General features: G+C 31.7%; 2 protein-coding genes across 2 annotated transcripts; one reads left to right on the top strand and one right to left on the bottom strand.

Annotated features, from left to right (window-relative positions):
* Nucleotides 1–7,907: 7,907 nt before the first annotated feature.
* Nucleotides 7,908–13,716, bottom strand: LOC122593568 (protein NRT1/ PTR FAMILY 5.5-like). The gene is made up of 5 exons (XM_043765994.1): nucleotides 13,646–13,716; nucleotides 13,504–13,570; nucleotides 11,108–11,322; nucleotides 9,850–10,361; nucleotides 7,908–9,185 (listed from the first exon to the last, which is right to left on the bottom strand). Exons 2-5 carry the CDS (start codon nucleotides 13,526–13,528, stop codon nucleotides 8,255–8,257), a joined length of 1,683 nt encoding a protein of 560 aa, XP_043621929.1. The 5' UTR covers nucleotides 13,529–13,570; nucleotides 13,646–13,716; the 3' UTR covers nucleotides 7,908–8,254.
* A 10,359-nt stretch (nucleotides 13,717–24,075) lies between these two features.
* On the top strand, nucleotides 24,076–26,819 carry LOC122591666 (probable disease resistance protein At4g27220). The gene is made up of 2 exons (XM_043763919.1): nucleotides 24,076–26,703; nucleotides 26,754–26,819. Exons 1-2 carry the CDS (start codon nucleotides 24,076–24,078, stop codon nucleotides 26,817–26,819), a joined length of 2,694 nt encoding a protein of 897 aa, XP_043619854.1.
* Nucleotides 26,820–27,090: the final 271 nt, after the last annotated feature.

Genomic DNA, 27,090 nt, shown 5'->3' with positions numbered 1-27,090 from the left:
GATGATCTCTTGAGTTGATTTTTAGGTTCAATAAGGAAGATGCTTTAGCATTAATAATAAGATGCTTTATCATTAGTAGATTAGGAGGATTAGGATTTTGATTAGGAGAAGGCAGATCAGTGACATTAGGAACAACATTAGGTACAAGAGGAGTTATCGGAGGAGTAATAATAACCGACGAGTGGTTCCCCCTGCTTCTTGTACTTATTGCAAATCTTAAGTTATGATTTGTCGTGCTCCCACTGATCTCTTAGTTCTCAAGAAATGTGGCATGCTATGTGTCAATAATGCTAGTAGTGTAGGAAAAATAGTAAAACTAATAACCGATAAAGAATCAAGTAAGGGATTTAGGATCCAGTTTCTTTAAGTTAGGGTTATAGAGTTGTGCTTTGGCAGTACAGCCTCATACGTTCATATATTTTAGACTCAGTTTCCTTTCTGTCCGAGAGTCTTAAGGACAAATTCTAATGGAACTCTTATTGAGTATATGAACAGCTACGCGTAAAGCCTCAGTCCAAAGAAAAATAGGTAAGTTAGTGTTGACAAACATACTTTTCACCATGTCCATTAAGGTTCTATTTCTCCTTTTAGCAACATAAATTCGTTGAGGAGAACATGCATGGTGTATTGGTTTATTATGCCATGTTCCTTTCAAAAGACCGGAAGCTTAACCAGTATCATTATATCAACCATAATACTCACCTCCTTTATTTGATCTCACAACTTTTATTTTATGATCAAGTTGGTTTAAAACCAAAGTTTTAAGATCAATAAAAGTCTCTAATGTTCATATCAGATATAGGTACATATAACGTGAATAATCGTTAATGAATGTAATAAGTGATGTATGTTTTGAGATGGTTACAGGATAGGGGCTACTAACATCAGAGTGAAGTATTTCCAACAAGTTGGAACTTCTAGTGGCTCCTTTCTTAATCCCTTAAGCCATTGAATACATGATTCAAAATCACAAAAGTCAAGAGAATGTAATATTCCATCCTTTATTAGTCGTATCATGCAAACTCGTGAAATGTGGCCAAGATGTTTATGCCACATTATGAAGGAATTGTCTAATTATTTAGATGATTTTGTCTTTATTTTAGTTATGTCATCAATATTAGGAGACAATAAAGACTATGAGAAATTATGATCTAGTTCTAACTTACACAACAATTCATCAAAGAAACTATGACCAAGAAATTCATTATTATGAGTAATGGCAATCTCGCCGTAACCATGAATTATTACATAACTTTCAAGGTCTTAGACTAGAAAAATAGATACAAGGTTCCGAGAAATTCTCCAAACACATAAGGTATCTACTAGTCTAATACATTTTCCAGTGTTTATATGTAAAACATAAGTCTCCATGGTTTCGACATATAAGAGATCAACCCTTCCAACTCTAGGCTTTCTTTGGTCATTTGATAGCTTTTGGATTGTATGGATTTTATGTATTGAGTTAAATACATGAACCATAGAACTAGAATCACTCACACATGTATTCATAAATAAATCAAGTATTACATGAAATAAGTTACCTTTCTTAGCTAGCTACTCCTTGATTTTAGGGCAATCTGGGCACAATCAGAATGTGCAGTTAGGATTGTTCGTCAAGAACTTAAAGCTAGAAGCAACAACACCATGATTAGCCTTTTGAACTTTATTTGCAGTATTATTATTGTCATATCTTTCCTCTTAATGGAATTAGCAGTAGTAGTAAGTTGAACACGTTAGGTTGGCCCTACTTAAGACGAACATTTTCTTGCACACACATTGCATTTAGTTCACTCATCGGCCATTTATCCTTCATGGCGCTAAAGTTAATTTTGAAGGTGTCAAAATTAGCAAGCAATGAGGTCATCATAAAATGCATAAGAAAATTGTCAGAGACTTCCATGTTAGGACTCTTAAATTTATGAGTCATGTCAGTCATATTCATTACGTGTTCACATATACTGCTATTTCCTTTGCTCTTAAGCTACTTGCAAACGCCTTATACATTCCCTCAGATACTATGATTGATGAAGTTCTTGACCATCATTAGTGACAAGTGATTCGCCCTATCCCACTTTCTTAAAATTCGCTTTTGGATCTGCGAAAAAGTTAGCAGTAATAGCAGTGAGTTCATTCTGGCGAATGACATAGTCAAGGTCTAGCATCTCCAAAATTAGAGGCAATTAATCTTTTCATGAAGCAAAGTTTGCATCAATAAGTGGCTCAATGCCTAAGTTAGGTACTACATTGGAAATAAGGAGGTTAAAAAATTTAGGATACAAGTAATAGAAGATTATTGAAGTAATGCCTAAAGCTAAGGGCAATAAGATTATAGTGACATAATTAGCTATCTAAGACAGACTAAGCAATATCTATGAAGGTAATGGAACTAAAGTAATGCCTAAAACTAACTAAGGGCTAATAATAATGTTCCTTATAGTAACATAATTAGATATCTAAGGCTTATTAAGTAATGTCTCTAAATGTAATGGAACTAACGTAATGCTTAAAATACATAAGAGGCTAAAGTAATGTTCCTAAGAATAATGAGACTAAGACCATTATATTAATGAAACTAGTGATAAGTAACCTATTGTAAACACCAAAACAATAAACTGACATAAGGCTCTACTTAGAATTTACATCATCTTTGAGCAGAAGTAACTAATATTTAAGTACAAATGAGCATTAGGTCATGCAACACAACGCTTGTCTTTTGACCATTGGGCACAAAATTAAGAATCGTGTATATTCTCACTAATCGTGTATATTATATAATATCTAAGTTCTTATAGCACACAAAGCATATTAAATCACATTTAGGCAAAATCAATATACTAAGTGTTCATTATGCAAAAGGACAGAATGAACCATGAGAATCACATTTGACCTTTGGGCACAAATGATAATGCCATGTACATTAGTGAGAAGCCCCCAAACATTACGGGGGTTCGGGGGCAGCGCCCCTAGAAGCGGGGTCCATGGCGGGGTCCTATGGCAAAAATGTCTTAGAAAAATTTATTTTTGAAAAATTAGAGACAAATTTAGCCACAAAATTATTGGGTAAAATAGTACGCACGAACACATTCATCAGCTAAAATCGTCTTCCTTATAACATGAACTTAAGTAATAAATCGTGAGTTAGTAAGCACGAAAATAACAGTAAGTCGTGATAACATAAGCACAAAGTCGTCTAATAATTCGTGTTAATGTAAGCAAGATAACATCAGTATGTCGTGATGACATAGGCACAAAGATATCAGTAAGTCGTGAGCACGTAAGCACGAAGATTTCATAAAGTCGTGATGATATCAGCACGAAGGTGTCATAAGTTCTTGATGATGTCAGCACGAAGTTCTCATAAGCTCGTGATGATGTAAGCACGAGTTCGTGTACGAAGATAGCTGAATTTCGTGTGATGACGTAAGCGCGAAGAGCTGCAGAAGTGATGATGACATCAGCACGAAGATGACATCAGCGCGAAGTGATCTTTAGTCCGTGATGACGTCAGCACGAACTCGTGATGATGTCAGCACGAATTTCATAATCTGCCGTTTTTGATTTCACGAAAAACATGGAATTTGAACCAAATCATGACTGATAGTTCGTAACATGGCTCTGATACCACATGTTGGAATAAACATGATTCGATTCTAGTGATATAACATTTCCAATCGTCCTGTGGAACCTGTAAGAGCATAAAGCATAATTGCTTATGATTTCGAGTTCCCATAACAAGGTGATTGAGTAATAATGGGATGAGTAATTCAGTTGGATCATGATGCACGAATTAGAGAGGAATACACACACGAAAATTAGGATGTAATATGTGTTGAGATTAACATTAACTTAGGGTTAATGACTCTTTATTTATAATGAGAGCATTTACACTTTCAACCCCTTTGGTGTTTAATGTATGTACCATTAGCAAGGTTGTAAATATCGGTTTCGATATCGTATCAGCCGACCCCCGATATGCGATATATCGGATATGTCGGGGATATATTAGATACCCTAAATTGTAAAGGAATTTATCTAATATATATATATATATATATACTAACAATATATACAATTTGACATAAGTTTACATACCTTTTAATCATAATTGCTATGTTACGAAGTAAATTTTACATACCTTTTAATCTTAAAGTCAGAAACCCTATTTTTGGTTTTAACCCCGTTTTTTTTTTTTTTTAAAGTTAACTTTTTTTTACAGATATTTGACCGATAATGGCCGATATTGACCGACATTTGACCAAAACGATAAGTTCAGCCGATAACCCATGTATCGTATTAGTTGAAGGCCCATATCCCATATATCACTGATATACAGCTAATATTTGCAACCATGACCATTAGTCCTCTAAGTTACAATCACCTAACGTGGTGCCAACAGAATGAACCTAACCAATATTCTGCAATGCTACATAATACAATGAAGTTGAAGAGCCATATGCATCATACAAGGCAGAAAAATGACTCCTAAACAAAAAGAAGATTATAAAGAAATGATGAAGAGGTTCAAGATCAAAGATGAGCAAGAGTTGGCTCTTCAGAAAGAACACAGAACAAAAAGTCTTGTAAAGATCAGATTATACAAGCGTAGACAGCTTTGGATCCCAGTGTTTGATGTGATAAGAGCATATTTCTTTAATCTTGCTATTGAAGATGTCATTTGGCTCTATAACTTCTTTCAGGATGCCTTGGTCAAGAATGAAGCAGAAAGAATTGCTGATAATGCAATCAGAAATTTTATCAAAAGTGTAATTCAACATGTCAGCTTTCATGACTTCCAGATGGGTCAGAAAGAATGAAGAGGAAGATTAATGTGCTGGCCCCCAATCAAATACTAGATGGAGTTGATCTTAATCAGATTTGATTGTGCACTTTTATAAAAAGGCTAGTCTTGGGTTCATATTCAGAAATGAAGCTAAAAGGAAGGTTTTCATTCGAGTCGGAGAACTTCACAAGTATGACGGAACTTTAAGATATGCTCTTCAAATAATGAAAGCAGGGGTGGATCTAGTGTTATACTAGGTAGGTCCTAGGACCTACCTAAGTGTTGAAATGTTTTAAAAAGTGATGCGATAATTACTCGAGGACCTACCTTGAGGTTTGGTTAGGACCTAGCTTGATCGATTTATATGAATGACTGGATGCAAATTAAACCTGTTAATGTTGTAAAAGAGTAATAACTTTGAGCTTGAATTTTAATAGAGGCAAAAGTGTTGCAGGTTGGAGATGTAAGAGATGACCATGACAGCATGACCCATATATATTTCTATTACCTTTTTTGTTTTATTAACCTTGTAGTATTGATAATTTTTATTTATACCCTTTGACTTTAAAGTCTATTAGTTTTGCCTCTAAATAGCTTTCAAAAAGTTTATGCCTTATCACAAATAACTAATAACTAAATAAGTATATATCTTTAGTATATATATAACGCTTACCAGTATCATTTTAATAGAAATAAAAATTCTATGTACGTAATAAGTTATATGAATACTATTTATAAAGATTTTTAAATCAAAAGGTTTACAAAAATTTCAAGGATTTCGAAAACTTAAAAATTGAAACAAACTAACTCTTGTATTGATGTCATAACTCATAATGCTAATTAGAAAAAATTAAACAAAGTTTTTGTCTATGTACTATTTCAATTTAGTTTTATGGTTTATACGAGTATTTACGTTTAAAATTTAACTTGACACGACCCGACCCATCAATATGACCCGTGCATTTTGTCTCCTGAAACATGTCATCGGGTTAAGGTTGATAGGACCTACGTAACTTTTAGTTTTGGATTCGCCACTGAATGAAAGTGGTGTCATATAAAGAAGAAAATAGAGCTCAAAAAGGTCTCATGCACAGAGTTATCAAGAAAATATATTATCATTTATCTGTTCGAGAAGATATAAGGAAGTTGAAGGATGCTATACGACCAAATACTCCTCAAAATGTGATTTATGTTGATGAAGGGACTTAGAATAAGATACCAACCAAGAAATGTCCCAGGACCCCATAATGTACCTCCGGTAGATTTTGTAGAGAACATTCGATTAACTGAACGAAGACCGGATGGTGACAATTTGCATTTCATTCCCAGGTTCTATAACAGACATGCAAGGGGAGCAGGGGGGAGTTCAAGTAAGAGGAAGAGGAAAAGGTAGTAGAAGAAGACGAGACAGAATTTGATCATGATTGCCAAATCGATACAAAACGGGAGATTGTTAGAAAAAGAGTGTCTATTTGTATTTTGTCCTTAATGTGTAAACAATAGTAGTGTTAAAGGGGGTTAGATGTAAAATAGGACTTATGTACATAAACCCCCCAAACACATGTATTTTGTAACTTACTAGTTGATTGGCCCGGGTTCAAACCGGACATTTTAACTAAATTTTTAAAAGCAAAAAAAATCTTTAAAAATGTATATAAATTTTGTTATTGATATATTTTAACTCGATTTGGAGATATTAAAATTGATTAATAACATAATTTTTATATATTAGTATCGCGTTAACAAAATATAAAAAGGCATTTATGATAAAAGAATAAATTTGTAGACATCATTAATAAAATAAAACATTTTAAAAACATTTAATAGGCTATTTATTTTTAAGAATTTTATTAATTAAATATAACATCATAATCATAAATAAAATAAAAACATTTTGAAAAAAATTTGTAAACATGCCACATCATAATTGTTTATAAAAATTTTTTTTAAAAACAATCCTTCTTTATTATATATTATTATATATTATACTAGGTCTTTTACCCGCACGATGTGCGGTTATTTAAAAATGTTGTTTTAGTTATATGAATATTTATAATAACTTTTAACAAGTATACACTATTTAGGCATGCACATATAAATCTATATTATCATTAAATGGAAATTTTTACATTTATTGAAATAAATAAATTCAAAATATAACTCTTATTATTTATGAAAATCTTTGCATTTATATAAAAACTTACGTTATCAAATATTCATATTAACTGTCACATATTATATTTCATGCAATACTAATGAACATAAAATGAGGTTAAAATGTAAATATAATGTAAAATCATAACGATCTTTTATTTTTTGCAAAGTGATATGTGACTTATTAGAATTTCATCACACTCTTTTAAAGAAAATAGTTTCATAAAACTTACTTCATCAAATAATAAAATTCATAAAAGTGGAAAAGCTTTAATTAGATTTAGTTAGAAACCAAATTCAAATTATAATTAGATTACAAAAAACAAACCTATGATTCAAATTACGTTGAATTCACCTAGTAATTGATAATAGTTTTTATAAAACGTAAAATCACCACCACGAAAAGGATAAAAAACTATATTACAATGTGATATATAATATTGGTTATATTGGATAGTAAAATTAAGAAATAAATAATTTGAAAACCAAATATTTTCCAATTTTAAAAATAGATTTTAAATTCATACGGTTTCTATTATGATATAGAATGTTATTTTTTACTTTTATTTTTGTAAGATTTTGTTTATATATAGATTTTATTTTTATTTAATTTAATAGTTTTAGATAATATAATTTTGTAGATTTATATATTGTAAAAAATATAGAGATGCCACATAGGATAAAGGCCTATGTGGCAATTTTTAAAAATAGCTTTAAATTGTAGAAGACTTTAAAATGCTATGATAACTATTGTTTTAATATTTATATAGATAGATATTATTATTATTATTATATATAAAGAAAAGATTTTTCACTCACTCTTAATACTAACCTTTCACTTTCACATACATTCGCTCTCAATAACCGTCATTTTCACACACATACAATTTCTTTATTAGGAGACACTAAAACACACCCTTAAACTTGTACTTCTTGATTTCTGATTGTTTATCTCAAATTCAAATCGGGGACATAGAAAAACCTTTCTTGATGCTTGTATCATAGTTTCGTTTCTTAATAACAACGGTGAGTATCCGAAAAAATTAATAAATCACAGACGACAACTACAAGTACATCCGTTATTAAAACACCATATCCTTCCATTTTGTTACTTGGAGCTTCACATAACACGTCTCTAATTAATAAAAAAATAAATTAATCAATGTCGAACTCGGCGTTCAAATGTCTCTCATCGAACCACGAACCGAGAGGTGTGGTATGGTAGGGATGGGGGGAGGGGCCGGGGGATCATCCAACTCGAATTCGGGGTTGGCATGAGAGCCCCATATAACAACATTCGGGGGTGATCATCCTATGCTCTTAACAACAACATTTCGAATGGTTCTTAGAATCATCTTCATCTTCAGCTTCATCTTCTTCATCATCTTCTTCTACTTCGTCTTCTTCATATTCATCTTCATCTTCATCTTCATCATCATCATATGCATCTGCATGTGTTGGTGGTTCCTTGTACTTATAGAAAAGTGCAATGATGATATAAACGAGTATATTAGCCGCACTTAGCGCAGCTAGGACCCAATAATATCGATCTAAATGGCTCCTATTTAATGAAAACTGAAACCAATTTGGCTTTTGGTTTCTCTCGCTAACTTTCCCTACAATATAGACTGATAAAACACTAGCCATGCTTCCTAATCCTAGCACACCCTTCGTAAAATAACCCAAATACTTATGCATGGATTGAGGGGTTTGGTGCATGAAGAAACTATTGATGCTACGATTACCAATCCCGTCAACGGCTGCAAGAAGCATAAACTGTGGAAGGAGCGCAAATATACTCATTGGGATCGTCGCATCAGGTTTGTCTAGTAAGCCATTATCCCTAATCCGATCTAGTCTTCGGGTTTCCACTTTTGCAGCAGTAATGCAACATAATACAGAGAAAACCATACTTGTGGCAATCCCGACTGGTGGAACGTATTTCTTGTTTGCCAAACGCTTTGTGAAGTAGGAATATAAGGATGCGCATATTGACCTAGTGAAACTATGGAACAAAAGAAATATTATAGTAGGGACCTTTATTTTTCCTAGTTTATGGTCCATGTGGTTAGCTTGCTCCAGAAAGTAAGTGTTTCCGATAGAAAGCACCATACCAATCACAATGAATGCTAGCCACATTCGGACCATACGGATACAAATCTTGGTGTCTTCAACTTCATGCACGCTGCATACCTTCCACTTTTTTGATTGTTGTTCTTCAGGTAACTTAATAGCAGCCTTGTTTAAGCAGCTGTGTTTCATCACAAATGCATAAGAGAATTAGGTTAAATCAAAGTCTATCTGGGTTATTCTTTATCTTACAAGAATAAGTAAATCAGAGTCACCCAACGGCTATATAGTATCATTGCATATATGAATAAGTCTAGTTTGTTCAAGGGATAATGCCACCAAAATGTAACCATATATACACAAAAGGTTATCTTCTATATGAACTACTTCGGTGTTCATAGTATGTAATGAACTTTCAAATTCCGGCTATTGGATATATACGGGAATATGTGGCAACCATATAAGCTAGCCGTCCATTTCTACATTGTCGGTTTGCACATTTTTGATTGGCCTGACATCCAAAAACCCAGATTTGAAAGTTTGTGACATTTGATGCCATTATCTCTATATTCAAATAGTCGTTTTATTTTTGTGATAGTACTCTTTGCGTTATCATAATTTACAAAAGCATTATTGATATAATAAGATATCCAGAAATTGAAGAAAAAAGCGTTAGTGGGTCAAGCCAGTCCGGACTGTTTCAAAAGATGACCCATTTCAACCCAAACCCGTCTTGACTTATTTCCCAACGAGTCCAGCCAGCAAATCTTTCCCATCTAAAGAACTCAAAAATAATTTCAGCGTTCTGTTTTGAGGTAATAGATAAACAAAAAGAATCATATGACCTTAGGCTGTTGGTCAAACGAGCATCTTCTTCATTGTTGAGTTGTTCAGGATTAGGATTTGGTCGGGAAATATTACGAGCAGTAGCTACAAAAACTCTCAAGGTGGTTTTTAATGGGCTTCCCCCTGGGTTTATATGTCGGTACTCACGAAATCCTGACAAGAATATAACTGTTGCCACCAAAGTACAAATGGCCGGAATACCAAACCGAATTGACCATGGTTTTATAATTTGAACAGCAAAACCTGCAACATATGGTACAACCACCACCATCATCAAACCCATAATTTGCCAAAACTTTTTAGAACTCTCGTCAGCTCCCTCTTCATGTTCACGTTTTGTTTGTAGATCCAAAAAGGGTGAGAAGGAGGCCAAGTGACCGGCCATCCCGACTGCTATCAATGGTAATGCAGTATAAAACAAAACCTTTTGTGTATACCCGATACATTTCTCCTTGTAGTCGCTACATGGGCCAAAAACAGGGGGTGTTGACATTGTCAATAATCCTAATCCCTGAATACACTTATGTTTAGTTTCATGGTTTTCTTTATGCTACTGAAATAAATGTTATACACAACAACTATACATATAAAAAGGGGATAAGTGTGCCATAATGTAACTAACTATGCACAAAAAATTATAGTGTGCACAAACTATCGAACACCTTTATTCTATGCATTAACTTAACAAAAATGTTCAAATTCATGTAACTAGCTATGGCCGACGAATCAAAAACTTGCATGTGACAGCTCATATGGGTTGTCACGTATATCATGTTACATGATTTGAACATTTTTACTAAGTTTGTGCATGCAATAGAGGTGTTTGATAGTTTGTGCACACTATGAGTATATTTGGCAAAAGTAGTTGTAGCTAGTAGCTGTAGTTTGTAGCGGTAACTTTTAGTTGGAGCTGTAAGTTGTAGCTCTTATTTTTTAAAAGTGTTTGGTATGGTAGCTGTAGCTGCAACTTTGAAAAGCATTTGTGAAACTTTTAAAGAGTAAAAGCTCCATCGAAAAGCTAAAGCTTCTGAAACGCTACTTCAACCAGCATTTCATTCTGGAGCTTTTTTTTCTCCAAATAAAAGCTAAATCCAGTTGCATCCAAACAAAGCTTTCAATATTTTAGGAGCTTTTAGTTTAAAATAAAAAGCTAAAGCTCCTGAATCGCTCTTGAAAAGCTTATGCCAAACATAGCCTATAACTTATTGTGCATAGTTAGTCACATTATGGCGCACTTAACCCTATAAGAAAACTTACAATACTATAGGAAATGCTAGAGAGCACAAGCATATTGAAGTCACCAATGAACTCATCAACAAAGAATGCAAAAATAATGGCTAACACGGGTGTGATCCCATTCCAAATATTAATGATGCCAGCAGCATGTGTTGTACTTAGATTCCAAACATTTGTTAAGTAGGTCATCATCAAATACATTGCAAATGTAGCTAGTATATCGGCCCATGACAGTACTGTATTCAAAAAAGAAGATACATGAACGATAATACTCGATCACTTTATGAAATCCTGCTGTACCATTAGGCCCATGCCAAGCATACCCACATCCTTATCTCATCCTCACTATCAATACCACATTAACATCAGTGCCACATCAGCAAGGACACCTCGAAGAACCATATGAGTCCAAATTTATTCTTCAAAGGGTTTTTCTTTTAGTTATGATGTCAAATAGTTTTAATGTTTTTAAATAAAAATAACCCCTAAATGCATAATAAAAATTATAATCTCTTATTATAAATAAAATTCTTTGTCGTATTAAATTATGAAATGCTTTTATTTTTTGTTATTGTAATAGTTACTCATATTTTTTTAAATTTTTATGCTAAAGATTGACTAATTTAAAATCAAGTTATGATGTATCAACATCAAAATATATATATATATATCTTAAAATTTTAATTAAAATATCCGGGTTAAATTCGGGTTGATTGCTAGAATAAGAAAGACAAAGAAAGACTAATCAAAATAGAAAAAAGTCAAAGTTTAACAAAAATAGGTGATAAACAATTAAGGATGAATTAGGAGTTACTAATATTTATATTTTTTAAATATTAATGTAGTTAAGATAATTTAGGGCATCTTAAGGTAAAATGTAGGTTAGTTAAATTAACATTTTTACCAATAAAAAAAGCATCTTTTTCCTTCCCAATTTAAATGTCCAAAGTTGACTTGTTGAGTCTTTCTTCTCTAATTTTGATCGTAAGTATCTTTATTTGTATAAAAGTTGTATCAATGAAAAATTACATCTAAAGTTCAATCTATCTATATATTTTACATCAAGTATTGTATAACACATACAAAAATATTTATAGTTAAAGTTGTTAACAAAAAACTTCAAAAGTCAAATTATAACATCAAATATATTATACGAAAAACACTCATTGTTGAAAGTCACATGGAAAGAATTGTCTAAAATGTCCTTAATAATTAAATTACACTATTAGTTCTTTGTTTTTTAAAATATCTTTATTAACCCTTTACACCAATTACTTTTACATCAATTATCTATACCACTCAATACCGTCTTTACCACCAACAGTCACCCCACCATGACATTGTCGCCGCTAGTCTTATGTTAAAATAAATTATTTTCTATTACTAAAGACATTAATGACTTTATAATAAATAATAGCAAAACCTGTAAAGGAACAACATTTGTATCTGTACAAATTAGAGATGTGCGTGGTCCGGTTTGGTCGGTTTTTGTTAAAAATCTCAACCAAACCAATGTAAACGGTTTAATATTTTTTCAAACCAATCCGTCCAAATTGTTATGCCAAACCAAACCAACCAAAACCAATTAACCGATTTCGTTTGGTCCGGTTAAACGGTTATCATACTTTTGACGTTCATATATAAAAGCTTTTAGTAATACTAAATTGCAAAAGTTTCACTTATACTTAAAATGAAACACAAAGTATTTTGAAAAATATAAATCATATAATATTGATTACTTTGGTGATTTAGGAATCGTATCTTTGAAAATTTTAAATCTAGAATTTGAATATGTTCAACTTTATACCAACTAATAATTTGTTATTTATAATTTATAATATTGAATATTAATATATACATGTATATGTATATATATATATAAATTAAATATATCATTGATATAATTAAATGGTCCGGTTTGGTTAAATCGGTTTAATAAAAGTCTAAAACCACGAATCAAACCATAAGAGCGGTTTATTAAAAAGGCAAACCAACGGTTTAAGTTTTTAATTTTAAACCGACCAATCCGTCTAATTACTACGGTTTAAACAGTTTAGCCGGTTTAGACCAAACCGTGCATATCCCTAGTACAAATCTAAATGTTCTTTTCAAAATTTCAAGCATTGCATCATATGCTAAGAAGACTACTAATTAACAGATAAAAATGTAATAATCTAAATGTTCTTTTCAAAATTTAAAGAAAAGCATCAGATACCAATACTAATACTAACAGATAAAAACAAATGTAAGAATCTAAATGTTCTTTTCAGAATTCAAGCAAAGCATCATATACCAAGAGTACTACTAAGAACAGAGCAAACAGAAGCAAGAATATAACTAGATTTGTATTTATGTGTCTATATCTATATCTATAATAAATATCCGACAAATGTGAAACATGAGATTGTATGAATCACCTGAAATCCTAACAAAGGAAGCCATTTCTGCGTTCGCTTTGAGGGACAATGAATGTATCCTCCAGGCCTACACATAGATTTTAATTTAAGTTCAATAAAATGATAGAAATCTGTACCTTTATTCTCTTAAAAAGAAACAAACTTGGAATGAGGAGAGCAGAAGCAATTTAAACTTTTCTTCTTTTGTGGGATCCCGTCAGTTGGAAATTTAGGAGACATTTTGATTTTGTAAATGATTTAAACAAGCCTTTTCTTTATCCGAGTATAAGTAAAAGTTAATTACAGAAATCGTCCCTGTCGTAGACCTTCATTTGCAGTTTTCGTCCTTCAACACTTTGTCCCTTTTAACACTTTTGGTCCTCGATAATAACTTCCGTTTAAAAACCCATTTCATGTCAGCCATATGATGGGTATTTTCGTCATTTCTAATCTTTCATTTCTTACACTTTTAGTCCAAATTTTTTTTTCCCTAGATCTATATCTATGTATTTATATCTATATCCATATCCAACCACAATCATTCAACAATTCAAATTCATACCTAATAAGCTAAAATCATTATACAAATCTTTGTTTTACATTTCTATACACCTATCGAAATCCAAACTACAACACCCTCATGGTTTACCACTACTGCCACCATCTAAATTCAAAAAAATTAACCAAATCCAAAGTACAACACCATGAACAACATCTCAAATCCAAATTCCTTAAAATTCTTTTAAAATCCTAAAAACTCTCAATAAAATACATGCATTATATATAATATATATATATATATATATTATATATATATATAAGTTTCTATAATCAACTTTATCTCTTTTCCAAGAAAAAGAAATTAAGATGCTGATGATGATGATGATGATGATGAAAAAGTTTGAAGATTTGGTTTTTCATTTTTTGTATGTATATGTTTGGATTTCTATGTTTTTTTTTAGGTTTGAAAATGATAATATTTCTTTATAGATTTTTAAGTTTGTATATTTATAGGTTTTATTTTATAGATGATGCATATTAGTATTGTTGTTGATGATAATGTTTTGGGTAAAAAAAAGTAAGAAAAAAACTGTTGATTTTTATAAATTGAAGATTTGGACAAATTTTGAAGATCTAGAAAGATGTAATGATGGTGATAAAGACATGAGAAAATGTTAGATGATGTTAACATTATTTAAGTTGAATGATGTTGTTTTCACAAACTCATTTACATCCATTTTTACACATATCAAAAAACCCCCCATTAATTTATGGTTGGTGAAAGCAACATCAACATCATCTAAGTCGTCCCCTAAAGACATAGATGATGATGACAATGATGATATTTACATTTTTGGTCCTGTGGTAAAAGACGAAATTACTCATCACGTGACTAACAAGTGATGGCATATAAAACAGACGTTAATGCCCAGGACCAAAAGTGTTGACTAAGTAAAGATTTTTGGATTAAAATTGTAATTTATTAAACTTATGGATGAAAACTGCAAACAAAGGTCCATGACAAGGACACTTTCTATAATTAACTCTATAAGTAATGTATTAGACTATTAGCCAAGGTGGTATTAGCTCATTCGATAGATGTTCAAGTTTGGATTAAAATTAATGATCAAGATTCAAACTTAAATTTTCAATATCAATCATTTATTTTAATCCAATGATTCAAGTTGCTCCGACTTTACCAATAAAGTTGAAGGAACTTTAGAGGATCTCTATCCGAAATATTTGGGGTAATTTAGCTATATGAATAAATTGCTAATACGTAGCTGTTTAAATATGTGATGTATTAAAAAAAAGTTAATATTTTAGGTGTGAAATCCTTAACATATTAATTCTTTAAAAGCTTTTTTAATAAATAAATTTTTAGTTCATATATTTTTTTTATGGATTAAAACAATTAATATATAGTTGTTTCATTTATTTAAGTGTCAGACATGTCTTTATTCTCATCCCCTAGTAGCAATTATGTAATAAAATCATAATCAAACACCATATATATTAACCCAGACTCATGCTTCATAAAGCAACCACTTCTCCTATAAAGGTAAGGGAACTGTCTATTGGTGTCTATTATGGGTCTTGGGCCCCAATAATATGACGATGTATGAGAGATGTTAATATGTAGACAGATCTTACTTTACTAGACAGAGAGGTTGTTTCCAAATTCCACCTAAATGGTAGAAAAAGACCTCTGGTCTTTACATGAGATGAAGATTGAATCTCTAACCTCTGTCTCCAAAAACCAAAGTATTAACCACTGATCTAAACATGCTCCTTAAGGAGGTATTTTTCAGTTTTTCTTCTTTTATCTCATATACATTTTTCACTGTATAATACATTGTATAATAGGAATCAATTATCATACTTAAGGGACGTATATATGGGAAAAATAGGTGGAAATATAAGCTCCATCTTCTTTCTATTCTATTAGGTCTCTCCCAATAAACACATTATGTTCATAATGGTTGACTTGTAGTTTAAACTCGATTCAAAAGTTTATTTTTTACTCGTGACTCACAATATAACTTGAATCATAAGAGTCATGATATTAGATAACATATATTTTTATGATAACACATAAGTATTTATGGTACAAATATGATATAATAATCATATATTAATAGAAAAATGAAAAAATACTATTGAAATCAAATCTAATTTAAAACCACACAAAAGAATTATCTTTTGATATAATAATCATAGGACTCGTATCCACTCGGAACATGAATCGTATCGACTCGGACGAATCTAGAGAAACGTTGACTCGTCGAGTTATCCACCGAATCCCCTCGTTTTCACTTTGTTTTTATTCAACTCATACAAATTGGCTCGTGACTTTTCGAGTTTGAAAACTATGATTATGTTAACCTCATCTTCATTGTTAAGTTTTTTTCGAACATTCAGTCGGTACACGACATCGGGGAAATCTCACGTATAATGGTGAAGCCTTGCACGTACCCTGGACAACGAGATGCTGACCATGAGCCGTTACAAGTATTTAGAGGGAAAAACTCCAAAGTTTTGTCATCCCTAACGAGATGTTAAGTTATCGTCAAATCATTCATGAGACATTCAAGAACTCTCTATAGTAAATGTTTATCAATCCATTATCATTTCATCTTCCACTTTTTTATACTCATTTTATTTTAACTCAAAACTAGGCAAAACTATTATTTTTTAAATTTAAGATATGACATTAACATTAATAATTTAAGATATGACATTAATAAATAAACCAGCTGGGTTGGATCAGTGGTTGGAACTCTTGCCTCTGGAGACAGAGGTCAAGGGTTCGATCCTCATGCCCAGCAGGGCTGGAGGGCCTTTTCTACCTATATTAGAACATGGAAGCAGCCTCTCTACCTTTGGTAGGGGTAAGACTGTTTACATCTCAACCTCCCTCATACACCGTGGAAGACGGTATTGAGACCCAAAACCCGTGGAAGACGGTATTGGGACCCAAAACCCGTGGAAGACGGCATTGGGAGTTACTTACTTACATTAATAATTAAACGATTATAGTACTAAATAAAAACGACATTGCTAAAAAAAGTCACGCTACTAAATAAAAATGATGTTACTCAAGAAACAATATTACGCTACTAAACATTATGACATCTTCCTCGTCGACGAGGATGGATGATGGTCGAGGAGGCCTAATGGGTTTGGCCTTAGGAAGTTAGGATGAGAGATGTCCTTACCAGTTACCACAAATATGCCAAAAAGTATTCACATTGTGTTTTGTTAAATAAATTGGGCTTAGAAATGGGGATCGCGAAATGGAAAGTATGAAACGCCATGGTGGTTAACCCGAAAGTTTGAGTTTATCATTGTTGCCCGTCTATATCAGAAAGTGCAACATAAAATCGTTTATATTTATTGGTAACTTTCTGGAAACATTTTCTTCCTTATGTTTGTTGGCTGGGTTGTTTTTATATCGCATGTTGCATTGATGTGCGGCTATTTAGAAAAAAAATTTAAAAAATTGTAAATATTTTTAACATAGAAAACCCCATTAAAACATAAAAAGAAAATTGTTTTTAGCTCACCCACAGAATAAAAAAAAAATACTGGGATCAAAAATTAGTTTGAATGAAAAATCAAAGATTACACCGAATAAGAAAAATACTTAGAATTAATTGAATGAAAGATCAAAATTTTACATTGCTTTGTTTTGGATTGGAATATGAGGTTGAGTTCACAAAAAAAAAAATAGTAAAAACAAATTTTAGGTTTTATAAGATAAATATATTTAGGTAAATCACTAATTAATATACCAAATTATCAATGAGATGTATATTTGATATAAAATGTATAAATATTTGATAAATATATATATTTTTCAAATTTAAAAATATGTGTTAAGTTTGTACGGGATTTAATTTTGATATGGGATATGTTTTTGTTAATTTTTTTTTTTAACTTTGTGTATATAAAGTGTTTATTTAATTTAATATATTGTAAAATAAAATGAAATTGACACATAAGATGAAGTCTTAACATAACTTTAGTTTTAAAGAGGCTTTTAAAAGACTAGAATTCATACTCTTGTAATATACATATATATATATATATATGTGTGTGTGTGTGTGTGTGTTTTTAATGTGGTGCTATTATATGTATATGTATATGTATTGTAGTACATGCGCTAAAGTATGATAAGTGGCAAACATGTATATCTTCTTATGTTTTTTTCGGTTGATAGGTATGGTAACTAAACTCAAAGAAAGTCAAAACGTTTGAGATGATCTTTGTTGATGAATTGATATATATTTTTCAAATTATATAGTTTACACTTTTAGAATATAAGAAACTGTAAATTTTTTGTTTAAATAAAGTTGGAAAAAAAAAAGGTAAACTGGAATCAATATTTATATGGAATTAATTTTCATATGTTTCTTCTTTAGCTTTCGTATTGATTAAGTTGTGATGTATGACTTAACTAATCTAAATATTATATATTAAATATTTTATTTGTAAGCTATATTAACTCTTATGATTTACGATTATATCTTTCTATAACCTTTTAGATATAAAGTCTAAATTTGCTATGAATAGAGTTCTGATTACTTTAATTTATTAACTTTGATTATTTTGATATTATTTTGAAAGTAGCTCATTAATGGTGTATACTTAAGATTTACGATTATATCTTTCTATAAGCTTTTAGATAAAAAGTCGAATTTTGCTATGAGTAAGATTATGATTACTTTAATATATCGACTATGATTATTTTTAATCTGTTTTGAAACTAGCTCATTAATGGTGTAATTTTTTAGACGTCGTTATTCTATCAGGGAAAAATACTACATATTGAGATGGTGTTGAATGTTTTAGTATGATTATTTAGCATGGTGGAACAATTCATCATTTTAGTTTGTTTATAACAGATATACTTTGGATATTATGAAAATAATGATATCAATTTTAAATAATACCTTTAGATAAAACCCTTTGAAACACGTTATGTTTAGGATTTAACACAACAGGAGATGGTTTTGCAAGGTTTTTGGCTCGACTCTTCTTTTTTTTATCAAGAATTTGTTTCCCTAACTTTTTTGCAATAGCCGATAAAATCATTTGATCCACGTTTGGAATTTCCTTGGTTGGGTTCCTTTTTTATCCTGAATAATTTTCCTGGATTTGTATGCAAAGATGTTTATTCGATTCTTATGGTTAATTTGTTTGAAGTTTATTTTTTAAAATTGAATTAAATATATAGATACATACCAAGAAAACTTACCTGTTTTTTCATTTATTTTTTTTTGGTATTTGCATGGCACTATCATACATGGCTCGGTCAATGGTGAATGAGCAAATTTTAGGAGTATTTTGACCGATGGAGTGACTATTCAGCTAGCTAGCGAATTTTCAAGTTGATTTCGGTATATCTATTGAATATATTTGAATTCCAATTTTTTAGTTTTGATTAATATATTTTGAGACTACTCGTTCATTAGACGGGCCTGGACACTAGTATCTATATAAAAATAAAAACTTTTTTGTGATAAAGATAAAAATAAATATATCTAAAAGAGTTTTTAAGAATATTTATACAAACATAAAACTTTTTGACGGTAATTACTATTTCGATTTTTACTTTTTTTAATTTTATATAATCGTTGATATAATAAAAATGAGTATAACATCATTTTTATTATTTTATATGATGCGATGGAACAACTAATGAAATTATAATTAATAACTAAAATTAACTTTTTCGGATAATCAAAGGCAGACAGCAATATTAATACATCAAGTGGTTTGTGTCTAGCACTAGATGTTAGAAGTCATAGGTTCTAATCTTGTTACCGATTCTTTAATTTTCTATTTAAACATAAGAGATGTCTATGTGGTTGTTGACTGGATGATGATTTGTCAAGTTTTAAGAGACGTTCAACGTGTAGACGCCACATAGAAAAAAGATAGTGTGACGAGATCTAAAATATGTCAAATTATCACTTGAAGATAGCGATTAGTCATGTAGATAGTATACAATAACAAAAATGATAACAAAAAAGTTTGCCATAAGGGATGATAGCTCAGTGGTTAAAGAGTTTTTTACTTTGTGATACTTTTTTAGGGTGAAGAGTTCAAATATTGCCACATGCAAATGCAAATGTGGTGAGTAGTCTTAACAACGCTATATACATATATATATTGGATAACAAACCCTTTAAGGCGTTGTCAAACCTTAAAAAATAAAATTATAAAAAAACTGAATTAGTTAAGAAATAATTTATCTACCTATAATTTCTATTTATTAATTAGGCATAGATACATGTGATTTGGAAAATATAAAATATATAATTTATAAATTAAAGAAGTTTGTTTTTATGAATCGTCAGTCAGTATTTGACATCAGGGGACATCTCACCGTATAATGGTGAAACCCTTACGAGATGTACACCATAAGCCGTTACAAGTGATTCAAAGAAAAAATCCTCAAGACATGTCACTCTAGAAAGTCGAACCCATGATCTGAAGTAAAACAAAGGATGACTCTAGTCAGTTGATCTTGTCAATTAAAGAAGTTAACTCATTAGCTTCTTATATTAAAGATATGAAGAAATAAACAACAATTAATTTTGATAAGTTAGGTAGAGTGTTACATGTTTTTTTAAAAGTAAAGGGGACGAGGTTCGAGTCCTTTTCTTTGTTTCTCTCTATTAAATAGAGTCAGAGATGATATATACCTATGCATAGGTGGAATTATAGACCAACAACATATAAAAAAAAATGATGTGGCGAGGATGGTATCTGAATTTTACATGAAATTACTATTTTGGTACAAACTTTTGTATTTCCACTCGGAAGGTACCTCAAGTTGCAAAATCCTACTCGGACGGTACCTATTTCTGACGGTCGTCTATTAGTTCATTAAGTCAGTCACATGTCGTGCACGTGAGGACTGTTTTTGTCATTTTCTTACCCCAAGGACAAAAAGTGTAACATAACTTGGGATATGGTCCGAGTAGAGTCGCAAAAGTTTGTACCAAAAAGGTAATTTGAGATATAGTACCGGGAAAACCAAATAAGAGTACGGAATAAGCTAAGTATTAAGGGTTTTATTTGTATTTTAAAATCTGTTGACAAAACTGATTTTGGTGCAAGTTTTTATTTATATATTTTTGTTTTGCTGCAACTAATTTTAGATTTCAAGTCATGTTATTAGTGTTGCTACAAGTATTTCAGTTGCTGCATAATTGCAAGTATGTGTACTGCTGCAGCTATATCTATATATAATTTCGTATATCATCTGAGCTAGCTTCGTGATGAGCCTTGGCTAATGTGGAAATTTCTTCCATTAATTGTATACTATATGCCCTTTTTGTGTTTTTAGTTGAGGTGCACTGTACTAACTACACATATATAAAAGTTAAGAATGGTAGGCAATTGGACATTGTTTGCTCTTCACTTCCATAAAGACTTTTGATAAGAGTGCCTTTTTAAAAGAAGTCTTTAGTCTACATATCATATTGTACATATGAGTTTGGCAAACAAAGTCATATATAAAATTCGGTACAAATATGGTATGGAACCGAAAATCCGGTACCGGTTAAATGAATTCAGTATGGTGTCGAGATTTCATTTTGGCTATATTTAGTTTCGGGATTTCTCGGTTTTGGTACCGCTTGGTATCGGTCTCATACCGATCTCATCCCTATACCATCCGTGTAATGTACTCTTAATATTTATATTAGTTTATAAAAAAGTCTTACTAATTTATATATTTTTGGTTTTGCATTAATAATTTAAATCTTTTAACCTTACTAAATACTTAATTTATAAATATTAATATTTATAATATTTTGTTTCTATGTATATATTAAAAAAAAATTATTCTTTGACGTTTTATTAACTAATCAATATCCGTGGTATAACGAAATAGTTCTTATCTTAGAGCGAATTCTTAAAAGGATGCATACTTTGAGAATTTTATCTAACCTTTCCATTTTTCTCAAGCCAACATCGCGTTTAATTGTTGAATAAATTTTTATTTTATTTTTTAGATGCTTTTTTAAAAGAGAAAAATCCATAAAATGGTAACATTTTTATCTAAAATTCCTAATAAGGGAAACCCATTTTGTTTTCGTCTATTTAAAGGATTACATTTCTAAAAAGTTCTCAATAAAGGTAATATCGTTAGTTTTTATCGTTAATCAACCGTTAAGTACTACGTAGATTGTCACGTCACTAAAATATATAAAATATATTTTTATATTCTTTCCCAAAAGTATGTTTCTTTTCCATTTTCTAGATTTTCAATCTAATAATACATACATTCTTCAAATGAACTTCTCTCGACCATCCATCCAAATTCATTTAATTATTGTTAATCTTTACATATTTTGGTCGTAAATTTTACTTTCAATCATAATATTCTTTGAAATTAAAATCCATGACGCACAATCACCACTCCCGTTCATCGCCATCCGTCGTCCCCATTTTCGCACCGCCACCGTACATTCCACATCTGTACCATCTCTCTCATATATCAACACCACCACCGTACATTCGCCACTTACCTTTACCACAAGCAAGTCGAGCAACCTTCACTTTACCATCGGCGCCACCAGTCTTCAACCCAGCCACCATGGGAGAGCTATTACGACTGACCTATAAGATGAGACTAATTTTACATTGGCGGAAGTTATTTTGGCTACCCCAATTTTATTTCTAAGAGCAAATTACAATATCTATAAATAAAAATTCATAAATTTATAATACATAAATATGTATATGTATATATATTATGATTTTGTTTTAGTTTGATTCTCATCATGGTAATTAGAAAATTTTATGTTATGGTGTTTTGGTGTTTTTTTGTTTGTACACGTAAGTGGAAAAATGAGAAGATTTAGAATAATTTGATGATGATAATTCTGCGATGATTTTACCCGTCATGGAGCCTATTTTGAAAACATTTTTATGGGTAAAAGAAAGCTTGGTGTTGATGAAGATAGATGGAGATGCAAGTATATATGCATACTACATATACATAGTATATACAGGTCAGATGCATACGTGGATTCTTTTAATGAGATGACACGATAATGTAAGATTTAACGGATGACTAACGATGAAAATTAACGACATTACCTTTATTGGAAACTTTTTAAAAATGAAATCATTTTAATAGACGAAACCTAAATAGGTTTCCCTTATTAGGAATCTTGGATAAAAATGTTACCTTTTTATTCATTTTTCCCTTTTTAAAATTACCCTTATATCCTTAAACTCATTTAAAATGACATATTTGCCTTTAGTTTATTTTATTATTTCAAAAACACCCTTAATCATCCTGGCCTTTAATTTATATCATCTAAAGGACATAAACTGTTTTCACTAACCTTATGTGTGGAACCCCTCACATACTAATATTTTATTATTTATTATTTAATGAATAAATATCTGGGTCCTCATGATTTTTATGGTTTAAAAAATTAATATATGAGTATCCGGCATCTAAGCTTGAGTACCTAACAATCTTATATTCTCATTCCCTATATATATATATATATATATAGGGAAAAATGAGTATGGGGTTGTTCCCCATCTAAGCTTAGATAAGGAACCTCTCACATACAAATATTTTATTATTTGTTTGAATTTAAAACAAATACATGACCCCCATGATTTTCATGATTATAAAAACCAAATGTGAGCGGTTCCCCATCTAAGCTTAGATAAGCTTAGATGGAGGACAACCCCATACTGACTTCGCTATATATATTATATATATATATAGAGAGAGAGAGAGAGAGTAACCTTCTCCTTTGTAGTAAGGAAACTGGTTTTTGTTTCTCAAGAACTAAACCCATCCCATAATATACTTTGTCTTTCATTTCTCTAAGACAAAGAATTAATCATCCACCACCATCATCAACAAAACAACCACCACCACCATTGTACGCTTTCGCTGTTACACTTCGTAACTCTTTTTCTTTGATCCCCTGCATCATTCTATCTTCATAGTGTTTTGTTTTTTTTACCACGTCACGGGTCCATCATCATCATCGATCTGTCACTTGTTTATCCAACCCACTAAAAAGAAATAGGAATCTGGCTGGAATGGCAAAGAACAGTGCAGTGGCTGTCAAAGTGATGCGGTTATTGTTTGTCGTGGCTAGAAAAGAGATTGGTTACATGTGGAACTGCTCAAAAAATGTTAGAAAGATCAGACGCGAAGCTGAAAAACTCAAATGTATTAGGGAGAGGGTTCAAGAACAGATAAATATCCGTACAGGAGATCAATTCTCGTGTGAAGTGGAAGATTGGATGAAGGATGCAGACACTGAAATATCCAAGGTTGGGGAATTTCTTGAACAGGAACCTAATGTGAAGAAGATGCATTGCAAAGTTGGTTTGTGTGGTAATTGGGGAACTCTTCATCATTATGGTAAGAATGCAACAAAGATGGCTCCTTCTCTACGACAGCTCCTAAAAAGTGGCAACACTTATGAAAGGTCCTTCTCTGTTTATACTCCTACACCCGGATCACTAGATGTTTATCAAAACAAATATCTTGATGATCTTCATACCCACAATTCAGCTTTGGGGGATATCATTAAGTCTCTTGAAGATGAGAGCATACAGATCACTGGAATCTATGGGTTGGGAGGCGTAGGGAAAACGACATTAGCCATGAAAATTGTTGCTAGAGTAGTTAAGAATAATATGTTTGCTCATGTTGCGTTTACAACCGTCTCACAAAACGTAGATGTTAAGAAGATTAAAAAAGATATTGGAGAAGCAAGGAAGCGAATAAAGAAAGGGGAAAAGATTCTAATCATATTAGATGACGTTTGGGAAAGATTAAATTTGGAAAACTTGTGTATTCCATGTGGGAATAATTACATGAATTGTAAGATATTATTGATATGTAGAAGCGAAAAATTGTGCCAGGAAATGAATGCTCAAAGTATTTGTTTAAACTCGTTGCCACTAGAAGAAGCATGGATTCTTTTCAACCATGTGGTCGGTGAAAGATTGGAGACGGATTCCAACTTGAAACCAGTTGCTTTAGAGGTTGTTAAAGGATGTGATGGATTGCCACTACTTATTCAAGCAGTCGGAAATGCTTTGAAAGATGAAAGCATCAAATCATGGGAATCAGCTCTTACTCAACTGCAAGAACATGCACCATCGAATATCGATGAGGAGATACGAAAATCATATACTCAGTTAAAGCTAAGCTATGACTATCTTAAAAGTGAAGATCCCAAGTCGTGCTTCTTGCTCTGTAGCATGTTCCCTGAAGATATTTCATTGGAATACTTGGTACGTTATGGGGTGGGTTTAGAAAAATTTGATGACCTGGATAGCATAGAGGATGCAAGAGGCAGGGTTAAAAATGCTGTTAATATCCTCACTTCTTCTGGCTTGTTATTAAATAGCAAACGAAAAGGATGTACCAAAATGCATGATGTTGTTCGTGATGTGGCATTGATAATTGCATCTCAAAGCAATAACAAATTTCTGGTGAAAGCTCAGAAAGGTTTAACTAAATGGCTACCAACAGGCACTAGCTTAAAAAGCTACAAAGGAATTGCACTCATGCAAAATCACATCATCAAGCTCCCTAATTATAAGGTGAACGTACCACACCTTGAGATTTTCCTTGTATTTGGCAATCGTAAATTGTCAAAGATTTCTAATAAATTCATTGGGTGCATGAAAAAAGTAAAGGTTTTAGATATTTCGTTGAATAATATCTCATCCTTGCCACAATCATTTCAACTCCTCACAAAACTTCGTATGCTCAATCTTTGTAGAAATAAATCTCTTCATGAAATTTCGATACTTGGGGATTTAAAGGATCTTGAGATTCTGATTCTAGATAAAACCAAAATCAATGAAATTCCTAAGGAGATTGCCCATTTAGTAAACTTAAGGGTGCTTCATGTTAGACATTGTAACTATCTATCTCGCATAAAGCAGGGTATTATATTAGCGCTGTCGAAATTGGAGGAGTTACGTATTGAATTTAAGTTGAAGTTCAAAGGAGGTTCTGAAAGTATTATTGAGATAATGAGCTTGCCAAAGCTGGCATACTTGGACTTAACCGTTCCAAGTATCCGTTATATTCCTCCTCAAGGACAAGATTTCAATTTCGGAAAATTGAAAGAATTTGTGATTCAAATAGGAAAATACAATCGAAATGCTTCGAACATCAGCTCCTTCTCATGGTCAGGTCGTTATCTAGTTCTTTCAAGAAGACATCTTCAGAATTTGTTAGTGAAGAGGTTAAAGAAACTGATGGAGAGTAGTCGTCTTGTTACAATTTTAAATGAAATTAAAAATATAAATAATATGATGCCAACCCTATATGATGAAAGTTTCAATAATTTAGAGCATATTCAGTTGGAGGATTGCCCTAATGTGTCATGCTTAGTGGATGATGGCACAAGGTGTGTTGGGGATGAAGGGAAAACTAAGGAAAAGTTTTTCAAGGAACTTAAAGCCCTTACACTTAAAGATCTTAATAAGTTGGAGGTGTTATGGAGATGCCGGGATGAATATATTAGTCTTACTAACCTAGTCATTCTCAGCATTTTCCGATGTAATAAGTTAGAAAGAGTGTTCACGGTGAGTGTAGCAAAAAGCCTTGTCAATCTCAATGAACTAAAAATTGAAAGTTGTGAAGATTTAGAGGAAGTGATTTGGGGTGGTGATGGTGGAGATGATGGGTCTCAAAATGTTATTGGATTCCCTTCCCTTACCGTGATATCCTTTTTCAATTTATATAGACTCAAAAGCTTCTACTCAGGGAGCGAGAATTGTCGCATCAAATATCCATCTTTGGTGGATGTTAAAATCCAACTTTGTAGAAGCATGGATATATGGGGACCTGGAATCCATGAAACACCCAACCTCAAAACATTGGTTGTGAATCGCCATAATGATGTGGAAAGATTACTGGATGGACCTAACCCCATCAATGATGCTATTGCAAAAGCAAGAGACTTGACAAGAGAAAGGTGACATGTTTAATTATCATCTCATTAATTAAGTGCAAAGTTCTAACTTCTAATTAAGTTCTAACAATTTATGGAAATTCATACCATATTCTGTTGTTTTTTATTT

This window comes from Erigeron canadensis, chromosome 3 (genome assembly GCF_010389155.1).
Source record: "Erigeron canadensis isolate Cc75 chromosome 3, C_canadensis_v1, whole genome shotgun sequence".
In the NCBI taxonomy this organism is placed as follows: domain Eukaryota; kingdom Viridiplantae; phylum Streptophyta; class Magnoliopsida; order Asterales; family Asteraceae; genus Erigeron; species Erigeron canadensis.
This window is presented reverse-complemented; position numbering and strand designations above follow the sequence as displayed.